The 20,814-nt window shown below is 43.1% G+C and overlaps 1 protein-coding gene across 6 annotated transcripts in view; it reads left to right on the top strand.

The window, feature by feature from the left end:
• ltbp1 (latent transforming growth factor beta binding protein 1) overlaps positions 1–20,814 on the top strand; it is a 452,733-nt gene that overhangs the window by 165,715 nt on the left and 266,204 nt on the right. For all 6 annotated transcript variants that reach the window (XM_072264871.1, XM_072264877.1, XM_072264876.1 and 3 more), the window contains 3 exons: positions 6,161–6,376; positions 10,183–10,460; positions 15,992–16,094. In XM_072264871.1, the coding sequence (XP_072120972.1) occupies positions 6,161–6,376; positions 10,183–10,460; positions 15,992–16,094 (597 nt within the window). The remainder of the gene's footprint in view (positions 1–6,160; positions 6,377–10,182; positions 10,461–15,991; positions 16,095–20,814) is intronic.

Genomic DNA, 20,814 nt, shown 5'->3' with positions numbered 1-20,814 from the left:
TTGGTGTTGCCTCACGGTGGGACCATTTCAAAGGTCAAACTAAAAATTATTATCTGAGTACATATGTGTCACCACACAGAAAAACCTGAGATTCTTTTTCCTGTGGGCATACGTAGCAAATGAACTGTAACTGTAAACTGGATCAATGAACTGTGCAAATGCAGATATAAATAAAAAGCAATGAATAACGAGCATGATATTAAGAGTCCTTAAAGTGAGACTGTCAGTTTTGGGATCATCAGAAATAGAATGACTGTCGTTATCTCCTTTTGTTCAAAAGCCTGATGGTTGAGAGGTAGTAATTTGTACTGCTTTACTGATTCATGTTGTTATATTTCTGTTTGATATTAAGTTGGTTGTGTTCTTTGGTTTGGCACACTGCTGTCATACTGTCTGGAGCTCACATGCTGCAATGTTGAGTAGCAAAGGGTTCTGATGCTAATATTTGAATTTCTTGCTCCTTCACTGCTTGGTATTAAGCTGTAGTATTTGCTATAATGCTATGTTTGTTGTCAGGTTGCTGCATTATTTGTGGTTAAGTTGCTGCTTTATTCTTTGGTGCTGTGCTGCTATTGGTTGTTGTATTGTTGATTATGTTAACGTTTGCTGTTCCAATGCATCACTTCTGTAAGATGTTTTTGATACATTATTTTAAAGTTATGATGTGTTGGCTCTTGGCTGAAGCTGATTTGCCATGTTACTGTCTGATGTATAATTGCTGTTAAAATTCGATATGGAGTTGGTGCATTACGTTTTAGTGTGAGATTGTTGCATTATTGCTTAGAGATGAGGAAAAATAGAAGGAACAAGCTATTTGAGCCTGCTCTCCATTCAATACAACCATGGCAAATCCTATTTCACAATATCAAATTCCGGTTCTCTCCCCATATCAATTGCGTCTAGGAATGCAGTTCTCTCGTTTAAGTACATTTAGTGATTTGGCATATGTAGCCATCTGTGGTACAGAATTCCAAAGGTTCGTCACCCTCTGAGTGATGAAATTTCTCAATATCTTGTTCCTCAATGTCCTACCCTGCATAATGAGACTGTGATCATTGATTCTAGCCTGGAGAAGCATCTACATAAAGTCTTGTCAGAAGTTTGTATGTTTCAATGAAATCTCTCATTCTTCAAATCTCTCATGATACAAGCCTTGTTGACCCAACCTCTCTCATCCTGCCATCCCAAAAATCAGTCTTGTGAACCTTTGTTACCTTGCTCTATGTCAAATATTTATTCTTGGGTAAGGAGACTAAGATTGCATGCAGTCCTTATAAAACTTTTAAACTCCAGTACCCAAATCCTCCTGCAATGAAACCTAACGTTCAATTTTCCATGAAAATAGAATAAACTGCAAATACTGGAAATCCAAAATAAAAGCAGTAAATGCTGAAAATACTCAGCAGGTCAAGCCACAACTGTGAGAAAAGACACATGGCTAATACTTCAGGACCTTTATGAGGGCATTTGTCACCTTAACTGCCTGCAGTATCTCAATGTTTGCTTTCAGTGACTGATGTACAAGGACATCAGACCCTTCTGTACAGTAACATTTCCCAATCTATCAGCCTTTAATTTACACTCCACCTTTCTGGTTCTTTCTGGTTCAAAGAGAATGACTATATTACACTGTATATGTCTCACTCACATAGAGTCATAGAAAAGTACAGCACAGAAACATGCCCTTTGGCCCATCTAGTCCATGCTGAACCGTTTAAATTGCATACTCCCATCAACCTGCGTTGGCACCATAGCCCCTACCATCCATCTATCTATCCAAGCTTCTCTTAAACATTGAAGTTGAGCTCACATGGATCACCTGCATTGGCAGCTCGTTCCACACTCTCATGACCCTCTGAGTGAAGAAGTTTTCCCTCATGTTCCCCTTAAACTTTTAATATCTCACCCTAAACCCATGTCCTCTGATTGTAGTCCTGCCAACCTACTTGCATTACTCCATTTATAACCCTCATAATTTTGTATACCTCTATCAAATCTCCGTTTAATTTTCTACATTCTAAGGAATATAGTCAACCACTGGTCTAAATAATTTTAAACCATCTAGCCTTTTTGCCTGTATCTCACTCCTACCAATTTTCATGTTATGGGCAAACATATTTGGCCCTCTTATCCATAATTGATATATATTTTGTGAATAGCAAGCTCTTAGGCTCTGATACTGCACTATTCCAATACTCATTAACAGCCTTCTGGAAAATTAGCCATTTACTCTTATTCTGCTTTTGCTCTGTCAACCAATTTTCAATCTATGCCAGTATATTACTCCAGTCCCACAAGCTTCAATTTTGCACATTAACATCAGATTCAGATTCAGCTTTATCTCATGTACATTGAAAAATACAGTGAAACACGTCTTCTGTGTTAACAACCAACTCCCCCAAGGGTGTGCTGGGCGCAGCCCGCAAATGTTACTACACATTCCGGAGACGCACAGCGTGCCCACAGTGTTCAGCAGAATAACACAAGTACCAGTACCTGTACTGGTGCTGCTCCCCAACTTTTCCTTCGGTACATTGACGACTACATTGGTGCTGCTTCCTGCACCCATGCTGAGCTCGTCAATTTCGTGGACTTTACTTCAAACTTCCACCCAGCCCTCAAATTTACTTGGTCCATCTCGGACACTTCTCTCCCCTTTCTCGATCTCTTGGTCTCCATCTCTGGAGACAAACTGTCCACTGACATCTTCTATAAGCCCACTGACTCTCATAACTACCTCAACTATACCTCTTCCCACCCTGCCCATGCAAAAATGCCATTCCCTATTCCCAGTTCCTCCGTCTCCGCCGCATCTGCTCCCAGGATGAGGCTTTCCGTTTCAGGACGTCTCAAATGTCCTCTTTCTTTAGGATCGTGGTTTCCCTTCTGCTGTCATCAATGATGCCCTCACCCACATCTCCTCCATTTCCCGCACTTCGGCTCTTACCCCATCCTCCTGACACCACAACAGGGACAGAGTTCCCCGTGTCCTCACCTGCCACCCCACCAGCCTCCGGATCCAACACATTATCTTCCGCAACTTCCGCCACCTTCAACAGGACCCCACCACTAAGCAGATCTTTCCCTCTCCACCCCTCTCTGCTTTCTGCAGGGATCATTCCCTCTGCAACTCCCTGGTCCGCAAGTCCCTCCCCGTGGATCTCCTACCCGGCACTTATCCCTGTAAGCGCAAATGCTACACCTGTCCCTACACCTCCTCTCTTGCCACCATTCAGGGCCCCAAACAGTCCTTCCAGATGAGGCAACACTTCACTTGTGAGTCTGTTGGGGTCATCTATTGCATCCGGTGCTCCTGGTGCGGCCTCCACTACATTGGTGAAACTCGATGCAGATTGGGGGACCGCTTCGTTGAGCACCTCTGCTCCATCCGCCACAACAGACAAGATCTCCTGGTTGCCACCCACTTCAACTCTGCTTCACATTCCCATTCGCACATGCCCATACATGGCCTCCTCTACTGTCATGATGAGGCTAAACTCAGGTTGGAGGAACAACACCTCATATACTGTCTGGCTAGTCTCCAGCCCCTTGGTATGAACATTGAATCCTCCAACTTCTGATAATTCCCTCCCTCTCCCTTCCCCCATCCCAGTTTCACTCTGCCCCTTCCCCCAGCTGCCTATCACCTCCCTCATGATTCCGCCTCCTTCTACTACCCATTGTGCTTTCCCCTATTCCTTCTTCACCTTTCCTGCCTATCACCTCCCTGCTTCTCTGCCCCCACCCCTTTACCTTTCCCCTTACTGGTTTTTCACTTGGCACCTACCAGCCTTCTCCTTCCCACCCTCCCCCCACCCCCCACCTTTATAGGGCCTCTGCCCCTTCCCCCTACAGTCCTGACGAAGGGTTTCGGCCCGAAACATCGACTCATCGTTTCCACAGATGCTGCCTGACCTGCTGAGTTCTTCCAGCGTATTGTGAATGTTGCTTTGACCCCAGCATCTGCAGAGTATTCTGTGTTTATAACTCTTGCTCATCCCTGACAACTAGCTCCCCACGCTGTCCCCAAAACTATCCCTACAAACCTCAAAAAAAGAACTAGGTAGCAGCCATGACATCTACGGACATCGCAGCTCAGCATGAACATTCCTTCTGATTTCTTTTACTGCTGCATGGACCAGCCATTCTCTGAGCAGGACATTCTTTCACTTCAAATGCTTTTGCTTTGTAATATGCACACTATGAATGTTTACAATGAAAATTGAAAAATCACATACTTTTGATTTTATTTATTAATTAAAGGGTAGAATGAAACACAAAGCAACCAAGGAAATTCACGTTTTTGAATACTACTTCTCATCTGTCTTTATTACAAATCCCTTGTCTGTACACATTGTCCAGATTAATATTGCATCCAGGTGAAAGACACGCCTTAGTCCTTATTAGATCATCCAAATATTCCACTTCTAGTTTGCTTCTGGATTTACATTTGATTGAATTCATAAAACTGAATCCATGTCTGTAGTCAATACCAGATAGTGATGCTATTCAGCAGGCTGGCGGTTTATTAACAATGAGCCACCAACTTCCATTCTGTGTTTATAGTTACAATTTGTTACAGCGTTGTAACTTGAAACGTGGACAATGTAAATACATTGAAGCCCTAAAATGTTTCAAAGTAAAGGTTGTGGTACATTTATTATTGAGAAAATTTATGGATTATATTCATGAACACAGTTAATTGCAGGTTATTTCACAATTATATTTACATAGATTTCAAAATTATATTAGCATAACTTCAAATTTATATTGACATTATATAAAGAAAATTACAGCTGTGCAGCAACAAAGACTATGTGCATTTCAGTTATGCCGCGACCGTGCACGTGTGCAACTTCATGGAACAGCGCACACCAGAGCTAAGCTTGAATCAACTTTATCAAAGACCTTCTGAAAATCTAAATACACCACATTCAGTTTTTTTCTCTTATCTATTCTACCAGTCATAACCTGAAAACACTCTGTAGACTTTTTAAAGCATGATTTCCATTTCATAAATCCATTTTGATTATGTGTGATTTTATTTTCTCATCACCTCCAGCACTATCCTAACTACTGCTGTTAGATTGACTAGTCCAGATTTGCCTGTTTACCCTTTTACTCCTTTTTTTTAAAAAAAAAAGTGGGGTTGCATTTGCCACTCTTAAATCTATATGAACCATTCTATAAATTATAGTCACTTTTTAGTTCCCTGTTATAAAGTCTCCTATCTCTGACTGCAAGCATCCATATTTTACTTCATTAATGATTCTTTTTTAAAAACTTTTCCAAGTTGTGTAAATTTTGGGGAGAAGTTGTGAGTAGTTGTGGTTATTGGGATTTGGTTTTGAGGTTATTGTTTGGATGCTGTGTTATTATTTGTTGTTGCACGTGTAAACTGCACCGCACGCTGCCGGAGCAGTGCTGCCAGGATAATAAAAGACACGACCCACCCAGCTAGCACACTTTTCATCCCTCTTCCCTCCGGGAGAAGGTTCAGGAGCTTGAAGACTTGTACAGCCAGATTTGGGAACAGCTTCTTTCCAACTATGATAAGACTGCTGAATGGATCCTGACCCGGATCTGGGCCATACCCTCCAAATATCCGGACCTGCCTCTCGGTTTTTTTGCACTACCTTATTTCCCATTTTTCTATTTTCTATTTATGATTTATAATTTAAAGTTTTAATATTTACTAATTTTAACTATTTTTAATATCTTTAATATTTAATATTTGTAATCCAAGGAGTGTGAAGCACAGAACCAAATATCGCTGTGATGATTGTACGTTCTAGTACCAATTGTTTGGCGACAATTAAGTATAAAATGATAAAGTAACATTGTGTTGTGTTTAGGGTTGCATTGTTACAGCCTTATCGTTTGGGTTCACATTACTGCATTATTATTTAGGGATACATTACTTTGCTATTATTCTGGTTATGTTACTGTTTGGGTAACGTTGTTACATTGTACTTTGGGTGACACTACAGTGTTATTGCATGGATTTACATCACTACATTATTGTTTGGCGATGTTTTTCAACATTATTGTTAGAGTTACATTGGAATGGAGCTCACAACATTCCTGTGTTATTGTTCAGCATTACATTGCTGCATCATTGTCTGATGTTTCTCACTCTTGGATATATCTTTTTTTCCAGTTGTCTGTCACCTGCCATGTATGAATGGAGGACAGTGTACTTCCCGGAACAAATGCCTGTGCTCTCCCAATTTTACTGGCAAGCTCTGCCACATCCCTGTACAGTCTTCAAACGGCCAGCATCCTCAGCAGCAAGCAGACAAGTCTCCGTCTTCTGCGGTAGTCCACTCCACCCACACGCTGCCCCTGTCAGTTGGAGGAAAGTCTGGTATACAAAGTAAGGGTCATTTTTCTTTTAACTACACAACTGGCTTTTTTTTTTCCAGCCTTCAGGCAATGAAACTAATTGAACTGTTATTGATCCAGGGAGTTTCTGCATACTACAAGAGAACCAGGGATCATAAGGAACAGACTGACAAGTGGAATTGATGCTAACAGTCAGAACCATCATGATTTCATTGAGTGGCGGAGCAACCTTGAGGGGCTAAATAGCTTGTTTCTGCTTTCAGTGTGTTCTTACACCACCACAAGAGCAGAACATTTGGTATAGTTTAGTTCAGTGGAGCTTGTTCAAATCCTTCAGATTTGATCATTGCTCCAATAACCAAGTCACAACATTGAGGGTGGAAGGAAGCTCCTTGTAGCTGAGTGGTTGCCACAAGACTTCACAGCACCAGCAAACCAGGTTCAGTTCCTACTGCTGTCTAAGGACCGTGGGCACTTCCTCACGCGGTCCAAAGATGTATGGCTTGGTTGGTTAGTTGGTCATTGTAAATTGTTTCGTGATCAGGCTAGGGTTAAATCGGGGGATTGCTGGGTGGGTCAGCTTGAAGGGCTGGAAGGCCCAATTCTGTGCTGTATTTCAGTAAATAAATTAATCAATATAATCTATTCCAAATCAAACTGATGTACCTCCCGCCTGGGCTAGCGACTTAATATAGGGGGTGATAGCCCCCGGCCTGGCCAAACTTAAGAAATCTTGTTTGGGTGGATGCTGCGCGATGTGTCCCGTTACAAATCAATACCCCAAAATAACAAGCAGTACACAAATGCGATTAAACAATTAACTTCATAATTCTTACTTTGACTATATGGTTAGTAAAGAAACGAAAAAAAAAAATGAAAAAAGGGGCCCAATCTTATTAAACAGTCAGTTGCGCAAAGTTGGAGCTCACTGATAAGTCTCTTACTCCCAAATCTCTCCATTCCCGTCTTCTCTCCTCATCTCTCCCCAGCAAAAGCCCGCGAAAAATCTCCTTCCAGATTCACAAGACAGAGCAACAAAATCCTGATTGACTGACATGCATAACCATAGTCCTGTTATCTCCAGCCATAACCCAAACATTGCTGCTACAGAGAAACCATTACCTCAGCAGTGAACATTACAGAGAAGCCATTTCATAAGCAGTGAATCCTTACAGCGCGTTACACTGAGATAAATGAGCAGTAAATGCTGACATGGAGAAGTGGTCCAAATGTCATGTTTATGTGGCCTACGTCCCATGTAATCTGATAATTGCTGTTATGATCCAGCTAAAATGAATTAAATGAAAACAGCTCTAATCTGCTGGACTTGTTTCAGAGAGATTAAACCTATCAGACCTCCATCGTTATTAGTGTCCGTTTCTTTCCCCAAACCAAGTCCCACAAGTTGCTTTCCCCACACCACCTCACCAATTGGAGTCCTTCCCTCAGAATCACCAGTCTCCTCTTCCCATTTTCTTTCCTCCAAGTTATGTTTATTGCGGGTGCTTCATTCATCTGCCCGAGGATGCAACTCCAACTCGCGCATCTATGAGATCTATCACCATGCAGTCTATTTATATATAAAAAAGAGAAAATGATTGTCTTCCCACCCCAATCCAATTACTAGTGGAGAAGGAACTGATGGAAGCAGAGAGGAAGGGGGAGTTGGAGATGTGGGGTGAGGAGACGGTGAAAAAAGAGAGCGAGAGGATAGGAAAGGCAGGGGGAAAAGGGAAGAACAGATTGGGAAAGTGAGAATGAAAGGAGGAAACAGAGGGAAAACTGGACAGTAAGACTTTGACAAACAGGAGAAAATCTGCAGATGCTGGAAACCCAAGCAACACAAGCAAAATGCTGGAGGAGCTCAGCAGGTCAGGCAGCATCTATGGAAAAGAGTAAACAGTCAACATTTCAGGCTGAGACCCTTCAACAGGACAGGGGGAAAAGATAAAGATGAGAAATCAGAGTGTGGGGGGAGCAGAGGAAGAAGTACAAGGTGAAAAGTGAAACTGGGAGAGTGGGAGGGGCTGAAGTAAAGAGCTGGGAGGTTGATTGATGAAAGAGACAAAGGGCTGGAGAAGGTGGAATCTGATTGGAGAGGGTAGAAGATCATGGAAAAAAGGAAAGGGGAGGAGCACCAGAGGGGGATGACGGGCAGGTAAGGAGATATGGTGAGAGAGGGAAACAGGAATGGGGAATGTTGAAGGAGAGGAGGGGAGCAATTACCGGAAATACAGACTTTTTGTGGGTTAAGTCATGACTTGCTATCTTAACTTTTTTAAGGTTGTAATGAAGGTTATTAATGAAGGGAGAGGCTGTTCATATTATATATTAGATTAGATTAGATTCAACTTTATTGTCATTGTGCCGAGTACAGATACAAAGCCAATGCAATGCAGTTAGCATCTGACCAGAAATGCAAAGAATATTGTTACTTACAAAATAACTGTGGATAAAAAGTAAGTGCTACAGCACACAAATATAAAAGTACTGAGACCTTTCAAGATGGGTGCAATACTGCTTAGTGCTGTCAAGTGAGGTTCAGCAGGGTCACAGCCTCAGAGAAGAAGCTGTTCCTGTGCCTGCTGGTGTGGGAGCAGAGGCTCCTGTAGCGCCTGCCGGATGGGAGGAGAGTAAAAAGTTCATGGTTAGGGTGAGATGCATCCTTGATAATGTTTTTTGCCCTGCCCAGGCAGTGTTTATGGTAGATGTTCTCAATGGGGGGCAATTGGGTGCCGATAATCCGCTGGGCAGTTTTCACCACACGCTGGAGTGCTTTGTGGTCCGATATGGGACAATTGCCATACCACACTGAGATGCAGTTGGTCAGTATGCTCTCAATGGTACAGCAGTAAAAGTCCGTCAGTATCCTAGGACAGAAATGAGCTTTCTTGATGCTCCGCAGGAAGTAAAGGCACTAATGCGCCTTTTTGATCAGGATGGAGAAGTTCAGGGACTAGGTGAGATCCTCGGAAATGTGGACACCAAGGAATTTGACGCTTGATACACGCTCCACTATAGCTCCGTTGATGTAGATGGGGATGTGAGTGTGGCTTCTAGCATGCCTGAAGTCCACAATGATCTCCTTGGTCTTCCAGGTGTTAAAGGCTAGGTTGTTGTCGGCACACCACGCGGCCAGGTGCTGGACCTCGTCCCTGCAGACTGTCTCGTCAGCCCCTCTGATCAGGCCAACCACCATGGTGTCGTCTGTGAACTTGATTATGGAGTTGGAACCATGTACAGGAACACAGTCATAGGTGAAAAGGGAGTACAGAAGAGGGCTCAGCACACAGCCTTGAGGCATGACGGTGTTCAAAATATATATTTTAGTAAGATGTTTGACAAGGTCCCTCTTAAGAGGCTCATCCAGAAGATTATGCATGCAATGCACAATGAGTTGGCTGTTTTGATTCAGAATTAGCTTGCCAATAGGGGTTAATGATCGATGAGAGATAATCTTGGTTGGAGGTCTGTTACTAGTGACATTCTGCAGAGGCCTCTGCTATTTGTGATATATGTGTAAATTAACCTCTACCTTAAATATACCCAATGACTTGGCCTCCACAGGCGCCTTTGGCAATGAAATCCAGAGTTTCACCACTGTGGATATCTATATTACTTAAGCTGCTGTTATACTGTGTAATGGTGTAATGCTCTGGTGAATGTTGCAATGTTGTTTTACTCACGTGTAGCACTATTATTATGTTTGTAAGTTTACACATATAATTTGTATAATATCTTGCAAATAAGTTTGATCCTGGTAGCATTGAATTTTGTAAGAAGATTTATATGTTGCTTATTCATCAGCATTGTGTTTTGATCTTCTTTCATGCACAGTGAAGTTCCCACCCAACATTGTGAACATCCATGTCAAACATCCACCTGAAGCAACAGTGCAGATCCACCAGGTTTCCAGAGTAGACAGCTCATCGCCACAGCAGAAGGTGAAGGGTGCCAAGTCGAGCCATCAACAGATCTCTTACCACATCCAAAGTCCTCCAGTATCCCATGTGCCGAATTCCGTCTATAACCACCACCAGCAAGTTCGCACCTACCACTATCCAAGAATTCAATCAAAGCTGGGACGTTGCTTCCAGGAAACTGCAGGTGCACAGGTCAGACCTCACAGCTAATTCTCTTTTTAACTATTAAGATGTCATTGATCAATTGCAGACCTTGCAGATGGACAGGTTCTTTGTTTCCCTACTAGAGAGCTAATCAGCATGACACAAATATTCCAATTTCAGGACCCCCTCCCTCCAATGTTCCCTCTAATTTGTAATGACCAGTGTGCACAAAAATCTTGTGCTGTGCATTTTTGTTGCCCAGTGACAGCAACATGTGTGGACTGAATTACTGATTCAATAATTTTTTCAATAAAAACAGTATAAATAAACCAGTTCTAAAATTTGCAGACAAATCATCATAAACTCCACATTCTCAACCTTCACTCTTATTTGGAACTTACCTGAAAGTACCTATAGTTTAATCTTCAGGTTTTTGATTGTCATGATTTAATATTGAAATGAGTGGTTTGCGGAAAGATTCATTTTAAGCTGTGTTACAGACACATTAATTCCAGAAGAACCACTCCCTATGTGAAATTATTGGTACTTGTGACACAACAGTCCTATCCTAATCAAAATTATGGGGCAACATGGATGTATCGTGGTTAGCACAATGGTTTACAGTACCAGTGACTGAGGTTCAATTCCCACAGATGACTGTAAGGAGTTTGTACATTCTCCCTGTGACCGCGTGGGTTTCCTCCGGGTGCTCCGATTTCCTCCCACAGTCCAAAGCTGTACCAGTTGGTAGGTTAAATACTCATTTAAAATTGTCCCTTGATTAGGTTAGGATAAATGGGGGGGGGGAAGAGGTGGTTTCTGGCCGGTGAGGCTCAAAGGGCTGGAAGAGCCTGTTTCATGGTGTATCTAGATAGATTGTTTGATAGATAGAGAGAATGAGTATCTTTATGGAGATCAGCTCAGCTGGTGTTCACCTAATCCATTTCAGCATCTGATGAGAATTCTTGCTGTCTTTTCATATGTTATGTCCGGACCCTATTACTCTTTGATGGAAGAAAGCATTTTCAAGTTAATTCTGTTCCTTCCACCTTAAATGTCTGTAGCACAAATCCACTTGTCCTTTAAAACCAGTATTTCTATACTGAACATCCACCTATTAGGATACTAGTACTTAAGGGAAAGCAGCCCCCTTTCACCCCTCCACATCTACTTTGTCTACACTTCTTGCTGCCTGGGGAAGGAGCTATAGCATAATCAAAGGCCCCACCTATTCTCTCTTTACAACCTCCCCCCATCGGGCAGAAGATTTAAAAGCCTGAAAGCATGATCCAAGGACCAGGACAACTTCTATCCCACTGTTATAAGACAATTGAATGGTCCCCAGTAAGATGAGGTGGAATCTTCACCTCACAATTAACCTTGTTATGACCTTGCACCTTATTGCCGGCCTTCACTGCACTTTCTCTGCAACTGTAGCACTTTATTCTGCACTCTGTTATTATTTTCCCTTGTACTACCTCAGTGCACTGTTGTGATGAATTGATCTATATTAACAGTATGCAAGACAAGTTTTTCACTGTACCTTGGTATCTGTGACGATAATAAACTAATTCCAATTTACCTCTTGGGTTGTTGAGGATACTTCAGTTGTTTCTTTGACCTATTGGGTGTTTCCATCATATTGATGTGTTTAAAACCATGACAACCCTACTTGGTTTGCTTGTCTCTGCACTGAACGGAGGCTGTGGTCTGCAACAGGCTCCTGGGCTGGCTGTGACTCGATTTGTGGCTGTGGACTCACTTTCGTGAACTTCGGTTCTGAAAGTTATTTGCTTAAGTTTATAGTTTGCACAGTTTGTTGTTTTTTCCAGCACTTTGGATGCTTGACTGTCTTTTTTTAATGGCTTCTGTTGAGTTTCTTTGTTTTGTGGATGCCTGTCAGGAGACAAATTTCGAAGTACTTGTATAGTATGTATATAGATAGACTTTGAAATTTGGGCCTGATAATTTCATGGATAATGGAATTCACATTAGTAAGATTGAGAAACAATTTGAAAATAGTTTGCTTTTAACTTCAGAGCGGAGCTTAGATTTTTCGTTACTGGACTTCGGTGCCTGGTACCTCTATGTTTATATCCAGTTCCACTACATTGGCGAGTCAGACTCACAGGAAAACTTTGAAGCTGTGGGTATCTTCTCCACAGGCTGACACTGTTACACAGTGTCTTTGTTGGTGGATTTAAGTAGATCAACATTGAATGTACTCATCTTTTTATGGGATTGGCAGGATAAATGCAGGACTGATGCACACCCTGGAAGGCAGGTGTGTTTGGAAGCTGAGGTCTGCACCCCAGTGTAAGAGATTGGATATTAAGGGTAGAGATGAGAAGAAATTTCTTTACCCAATGGCTATTGAATGTTCGGAATTCCCTACTCAGGAAGGCTGTGGAGTCTCAATTGTTGAGTATATTTAAGGCAGATACTAATAGATTTTTGGATATTATTTGAATTGATGGTTCCTAAAGGAACCAGATCTTATTGGATTACAAAGCAGGCATGAGGGCCTGAATAGTCTACTCTTAATATTATTAAATGTTTTCCCACTGGGGTTTTCTTTCATCAAATTCAATTGGATATTTTTTCTTCCATGTTCCCCGTCAGATCTTGCAACTCCCACTTCTTTCAGATGAGTTGTAGAGTCATAGAGAACTGCAGCCCAGAAACAGACTACTGGGGCCATCTAGTCAGTTCCAACCTGATCTTCTGCCTTGTCCTATCTCCCTGCACCCCGGCCATAACCGTTCTTATCTCCCTCATCCACGTACCTATCCAAACTTCTCCTAAATGTTACAATTGAACCCTCATCTACCACTTCTGTTGGCAGTTTGCACCACCATCTGAGTGAAGAAATTCTCCCATAAATTCCCCTTAAAAAAAAATTTCACACTTCACCCTAATCCTATGACCTCTAGCTCTAGCCTTACCCAACCTGAGGGGATAAAAGCCTGCAAGCATTCACTCTATTTGGAACCCCTCATAGTTTTGTATACCTGTATAGGATCTCCCTTCATTCTCCTGCCCTCCAGGGAATAAAGTTCTAAACTGTTCAACCTTTCCCTGTAGCTCAGGTTCTCCAAGTCCTGCAAAGTCATTGTAACTTTTTTCTACGCCCTTTAAATTTTATTGACATCTTTCCTGTAGGTAAGTGACCAGAGCTGAACACAGTACTCCAAATTAGGTCTCTCCAATGTCCTATACAACTTCAGCATATCATCCCAACTCCTGTACTCAATATCCTGATTTATGAAGGCCAATGTGCCAAAAGCTCCCTTTACAGCCTATCTGCCTGCGATGCCACTTACAAGGAATTATGTATCTGTAATCACAAATCCCTTTGTTCTACTGCAGACCGTTCACGGTTCAAGTCTTTTGCAGGTGTGCCCCTTCTAAGTGCAACACCTCACACTTGTCTTCATTAAATTTCTATTTTTTCAGCCATTTTCCCAGAGCCCCGCAGTCCTATCGTCAACAGTGTACTGAACAGAGCAGTACCAGTCAGAAAGATGTATGTAACAATATCCTACTATAATAGTTTTCCTCATGTGGGGAAATGTCTTGGCTGTCACCCAGGGAATGCTTGGATGAAAGCAGATATAGAGTGAACAATGGACAGTTATATAACACAGCTTTTACAACTCCTGGCATACCACAGAGCTTAACTAACCTTAAACTTAGTCCTGTTCATCAGAAATTTAAATTGGTTTCAATTATGAATGTGCTGGCACCCTTGTGTTTGCATAAACCGTAGGTGAATTAAGTGATCTTTGGTATTGTATGATTGCCTAGGTCTCCAATGGATTTGGCATTCCAGTGCAGTTCTTTTCTTTGTGTGTGCACTATGCACCTTTTTATAATTGTCAGGCCAGATGCCAAATTTGTCCCTGCTTCGTTTGCACAATTTCACTGCCAGCATTTGGCTGTTGTGCAGACACTGTGTAGCTTATTCCAGTAGGCCAGCACCGTTCATTTTCTCTTCCTTTAACATTGGCGACTATGTTGATTGAGTTCCTTCCACAGCTGCTGATCTGCCCCATTCTCTCTGGAGGGAGTTAGGTAAAAAATGCAAGAAGCACTCAGCAGGTCAGGTGGAAAGAAATGCAACGATAAAAATGCAGGTCAAAGCTGAAAATCTGCAGTCAGGACTAGAGAGACAAGTTGTTGCCAAGAAGGTTAGGGAGGCCTGGATAAGGAAAAGGAAATAACTGTGATTGTGTGAGTCTAAGGTTGTTGTGGAGATAGCTATAGATGTCATCTTATCTGTGGATTAATGGGGGCAGTTGGAGAGTGACAGATACCCCCCCCAGCCCCATTTGTGTTCCCTTCATGTTACTTCAGTTAGTAAATGAATGCTTTATCACTCGCTGAGTAAAATTATTTTTCCTTAGCTATTCATGACTATATACCACTGATAAACATAAATTTGTGTCCACTATCTATTTCCCTTGCTGCTGAGGTATAGTTTCTCTCTGTTCACAGTGTTGAGGTTTTATTAAAATTCTATTCACCATAGAAACATTCCAAATGTTAAAAGGGCTGGACAGATTTGATATGGCAAAGTTATTTCCCATGGTAGGGGATTCTAGGACAACAGGGCACGACTTCAGGATTGAAGGACGTCCTTTTAGAACTGAGATGTGGAGAAATTACTTTCATCAGAGTAAATCTGTGTGTGGCGCGTGGCCAAGTGGTTAAGGTGTTGGTCTAGTGATCTGAAGGTCGCTAGTTCGAGCCTCAGCTGAGGCAGCGTGTTGTGTCCTTGAACAAGGCACTTAACCACACATTGTTTTGCGACGACACCGGGGCCAAGCTGTATGGATCCTAGTGCCCTTCCCTTGGACAACATCAGTGGCGTGGAGAGGGGAGACTTGCAGCATGGGCAACTGCCTGTCTTCCATACAACCTTGCCCAGGTCTCAGTCAACATCAAAAATTGATGGACAGCCGAAGAAGAAGGTAAATCTGTGGAATTCGTTGCCAATGAGCGGCTGTGGAGGCCAAATCACTGGGTGCATTTAAGGCAGAGATAGATAGGTTCTTGATTAGCCAGGGCATCAAAGGGTATGGGGTGAAAGCAGGGGAGTGGGGATGACTGGATGACGTAGATCAACCCATGACTGAATGGCGGAGCAGACTCGATGGGCCGAATGGCCCACTTCTGCTCTTTTATCTTATGGTCTTAATTAAATCTTCCATCAGTACCTTTTGTTCCAAGATGGTCGATCATCATATCTATAATTCCCAGCCCTGGCAACAGCCTTGTTACTCTAATCTGCAACCTTTCTTACCTCACCTCAGTTTTCCTGTGGTGGCATCACCTGATCTGTACACGTACTCTCGCTGCAGCCTAACTAGCATTTTATGCAGTCCCAGCATGCATGACTGAAGGGAGACAATCCCTGTTCTTGTTTTCTGTATCTTGTCTCATAGATCTTTATTTAACTGTTTTGTTGCCTTCAGAAATCTATAGGTGAATGACTCTAACATCCACCAATCCCGAACGTTTTCCTTCCATGACAGTGCAGAACTAAGACTGATTTTAATATTCTTGCCTGTTTATAGTGCGGGAAACCTCTACCAGGCCTTTCAAAGCAGGAAGATTGCTGCGGAACTGTGGGTACCTCATGGGGATTCCACAAATGCCTGAAATGCCCCAAGAAGCCTTGTAAGTCTGGTTGTTTAAGAATTAAATTGTTTTTAAATCAGTGCATTTACATTAAATGAAGCTAAGTTTTAAATATCTTGTGTTTAGCTTGCCACTGTTTGTTTCCTGGATAATTAATTTTGGACTTGGAGGCATTTTGTGGAAACTGCTTCTGCAATGGAATTACCTTATTGTGTTTGTGCAGTATATCTAGCAGACTTCTGTAAATTGGTCAAAATTCTTTGTTTTTATTTTCAATTTCACTTGTCCAACTTAAAAAAAAAATCACATTTTAAAATAGTATATTTTAAATCAGTCTTGATGCTTTGTTAATGCTTTTACATGAAACCTTTTCTCATTGACCTTTGGCCTTGGTTCTTCTGAATTATGACCCTGAATTTGATTTGCAGTGGCCTTAAATTCCCAGGATGGTAACATTCAGTAATGTGGAGTAACACACATCAAAGTTGCTGGTGAACGCAGCAGGCCAGGCAGCATCTCTAGGAAGAAGTACAGTGGACGTTTCAGGCCGAGACCCTTCGTCAGGACTAACTGAAGGAAGAGTTAGTAAGAGATTTGAAAGTGGGATGGGGAGAGGGAGATCCAAAATGATAGGAGAAGACAGGAGGGGGAGGGATGGAGCCAAGAGCAGGACAGGTGATTGGCAAAGGGGATATGAGAGGATCATGGGACAGGAGGCCCAGGGAGAAAGACAAGGGGGGGGGAACCCAGAGGATGGACAAGGGGTATAGTCAGAGGGAGAAAAAGGAGAGTGAGAGAAAGAATGTGTGTATAAAAATAAATAATGGATGGGGTACGAGGGGGAGGTGGGGCATTAGCAGAAGTTTGAGAAGTCAATGTTCATGCCATCAGGTTGGAGGCTACCCAGACGGAATATAAGGTGTTGTTCCTCCAACCTGAGTGTGGCTTCATCTTTACAGTAGAGGAGGCCATGGATAGACATGTCAGAATGGGAATGGGATGTGGAATTAAAATGTGTGGCCACTGGGAGATCCTGCTTTCTCTGGCAGACAGAGTGTAGGTGTTCAGCAAAGCGGTCTCTCAGTCTGCGTCGGGTCTCGCCAATACATAGAAGGCCACATTGGGAGCACCGGACGCAGTATATCACCCCAGTCGACTCACAGGTGAAGTGTTGCCTCACCTGGAAGGACTGTCTGGGGCCCTGAATGGTGGTAAGGGAGGAAGTGTAAGGGCATGTGTAGCACTTGTTCCACTTACACGGATAAGTGCCAGGAGGGAGATCAGTGGGGAGGGATGGGGGGGACGAATGGACAAGGGAGTCGCGTAGGGAGCGATGTCTGCGGAAAGCGGGGGGGGGGAGGGAAAGATGTGTTTAGTGGTGGGATCCCATTGGAGGTGGCAGAAGTTACGGCGAATAATATGTTGGACCCAGAGGCTGGTGGGGTGGTAGGTGAGGACTAGGGGAACCCTATTCCTAGTGGGGTGGCGGGAGGATGGAGTGAGAGCAGATGTGCGTGAAATGGGGGAGATGCGTTTGAGAGCAGAGTTGATGGTGGAGGAAGGGAAGCCCCTTTTAAAAAAGGAGGACATCTCCCTCGTCCTGGAATGAAAAGCCTCATCCTGAGAGCAGATGCGGTGGAGACGGAGGAATTGCGAGAAGGGAATGGCATTTTTGCAAGAGACAGGGTGAGAAGAGGAATAGTCCAGATAGCTGTGAGAGTCAGTAGACTTATAGTAGACATCAGTGGATAAGCTGTCTCTAGAGATAGAGACAGAAAGATCTAGAAAGAGGAGGGAGGTGTCGGAAATGGACCAGGTAAACTTGAGGGCAGGGTGAAAGTTGGAGGCAAAGTTAATAAAGTCGATGAGCTCAGCATGCGTGCAGGAAGCAGCGCCAATGCAGTCGTCGATGTAGCGAAGGAAAAGTGGGGGACAGATACCAGAATAGGCACGGAACATAGATTGTTCCACGAAGCCAACAAAAAAGGCAGGCATAGCTAGGACCCATACGGGTGCCCATAGCTACACCTTTAGTTTGGAGGAAGTGGGAGGAGCCAAAGGAGAAATTATTAAGAGTAAGGACTAATTCCGCTAGACGGAGCAGAGCGGTGGTAGAGGGGAACTGATTAGGTCTGGAATCCAAAAAGAAGCGTAGAGCTTTGAGACCTTCCTGATGGGGGATGGAAGTATATAGGGACTGGAGATTCATGGTGAAAATAAAGCGGTGGGGGCCAGGGAACTTAAAATCATCGAAAAGTTTAAGAGCGTGAGAAGTGTCTCGAACATAGGTAGGAAGGGATTGAACAAGGGGGGATAAAACCGTGTTGAGGTATGCAGAAACGAGTTCAGTGGGGCAGGAGCAAGCTGAGACAATAGGTCTGCCAGGACAGGTAGGTTTGTGGATCTTGGGTAGGAGGTAGAAACGGGAAGTGCGAGATGTGGGAACTATAAGGTTGGTAGCAGTGGATGGGAGATCCCCTGAGCGGATAAAGTCGGTGATGGTGTGGGAGACAATGGCCTGGTGCTCCTTAGTGGGGTCACGATCGAGGGGTAAATAAGAGGAGGTATCCGCGAGTTGTCGCTGTGCCTCGACAAGGTGGAGGTCAGTACGCTAGACTACAACAGCACCCCCCTTATCGGCGGGTTTAATAGTAAGGTTAGGATTAGTGCGGAGGGAGTGGAGAGCAGAGTGTTCGGAAGGAGTGAGGTTGGAATGGGAACAAGATGCGGTGAAGTCGAGACGGTTGATGTCCTGTCAGCAGTTAGCAATAAAGAGATCCAGAGCAGGGTGTCCATGAAGAAGAGGAGGGTTGAAGATGGGAGAAGGGGTCATCGGTGGGGGTGGAAGAGTCCTTGCCGTAGAAGTAGGCTCGCAGACGGAGACGGCAGAAGAAGAGTTCTGCGTCATGGCGAATGTGGAGTGATAGGATTTTGTTTTTAGGTCATTCATCGATTTCAGGAACAGCTTCTTCCACTCTGCAATGCAATTTCTGAATGGACAGTGAACCACGAACACTACATAACTACTTTATTATTTCTATTTTTGCACTAATTTAATTTAACTATTTTATATAATACTTTCATCTTTAATAATCTTGAAGCATACATTACAATGAGGAAGAAAAAGAGAAATAGAGAGATCAGAGTTACATTGACTAGAGGCAACAGGAGTAAGCTGAGAGAAAGGAGATAACGGCCTATAGTAACATAGGAAAATATCGAAGCAGCTGCATCAATGAGATATAAATTAGAGGACGGTTCTGTTCCTGCAGTATATGCATCAGTGTACTTTTGATTTTCCTGCCTGTGGTAATGTAGGACAAAAGTAGGAATATGCTGAAGTAGACAGAAATGGACATTTGGTTCCAGCTTCGTCAGCACACAGAGCAATCCCATTCCACCAATGATTTTCACACAAAAACAATTAAGTAGGAGCAGGAATAAGCCACCTATCCCCTACTGCTTCAAATTCCCTGTAACTTATTCTTAGCATATTCCCATCAATCTTTTTAGATTCTCAGTACCCAACACCTCTAGTGCATGAATTCCACATAGACTGTATCTGAAGACAGGATTGAATGTAGTTTGCTGGAGTTGAGGGGCAGCAACTCAGCTAGCTGTGCTACTGTCCTGTCAAGTCAAGTTTATCACCATTTAACCGTATACATGCGTAGCCCCCCGGACAGCCTCAGGGTTTCTCGGGTCGCTGTCATCTAGGGAAATAGGCCTCGGACCTGCCAAACTGGGTAATTAGTTTGTGCGGATGCTGTGTGATGTACCCCACCCCGCCCAAATAACAGACAATACACCAGATACGATTAAATGATTTACAGTTTATAGATATTACTGGAACTATATAATTAATAGAGAATAAAATATAAAAGGAAAATAAAAGGCGCCACACTCATCAAAGTTAAATGTCTTCGTGCACAAACAGTTGGAGCTCAGGACCCTTCTTCTTCACCCTGCGACCCCTCGGACCACCTCGACCGGCCGCCTGGGACCAACAACGGTGGTCGACCAGATGCTCCACACGAGTCCGTCTCCGTTTCCTCTCCTTGCCGAATGCCCCGCTCGGGGTCCAGCCCCGTTAGCGGACTCACAGCACCTGGTCCACCCTCTGTCTCTCTCTCCCGCCTCCTGCCCCAAAACCCCGCGCATACAATATCTTACAGACACACCAAAAACATAACAACTATCGCAATTGGTTCATAACATCTTCTTATCAGTAATGTGATTCAAACAAACTGATAGCGGGAAGGACTTTCTCAGCAGTTAACATAACAAAGAAGCCCTTTCAATTATAACATGACAAAGAAGCCATTTTAATTAGACTACGCAGTGACATAAAAAAAAGAAACCCCTTACACATGTATACCTGTCAAACAAGACGTTTCTTGGGATCACGGTGTAAAGCATTGTAGTATACATAACATATATATAAAACACCCAATAACTTAGGAAGGTAAGGGTAAAATTTACAGATGAATTATACATGAATAAACAAAGTAAGGTTGAAAGGTTCATTTTATTATCAAAGTAAACTCAGCAATTCTGGAGTTCTCTGGGTAGCCATGAAACCAAGAAAGAAAAGAAAGGCAGCACGATCATCATCCCCTAAATCCCACCTCCCCACAAAAAAACAAGCAAAATGGATTAGGCACATCAACCCCCAGATCCCTCCTCCCGAACAAAAAACAAACAAAACGGATCAGGCAGATGGCCCCCAAATTCCTCCTACTGCACAAACAACTGAACA

Source organism: Mobula birostris, chromosome 8, assembly GCF_030028105.1.
Source record: "Mobula birostris isolate sMobBir1 chromosome 8, sMobBir1.hap1, whole genome shotgun sequence".
NCBI classification, from domain to species: domain Eukaryota; kingdom Metazoa; phylum Chordata; class Chondrichthyes; order Myliobatiformes; family Myliobatidae; genus Mobula; species Mobula birostris.
This window is presented reverse-complemented; position numbering and strand designations above follow the sequence as displayed.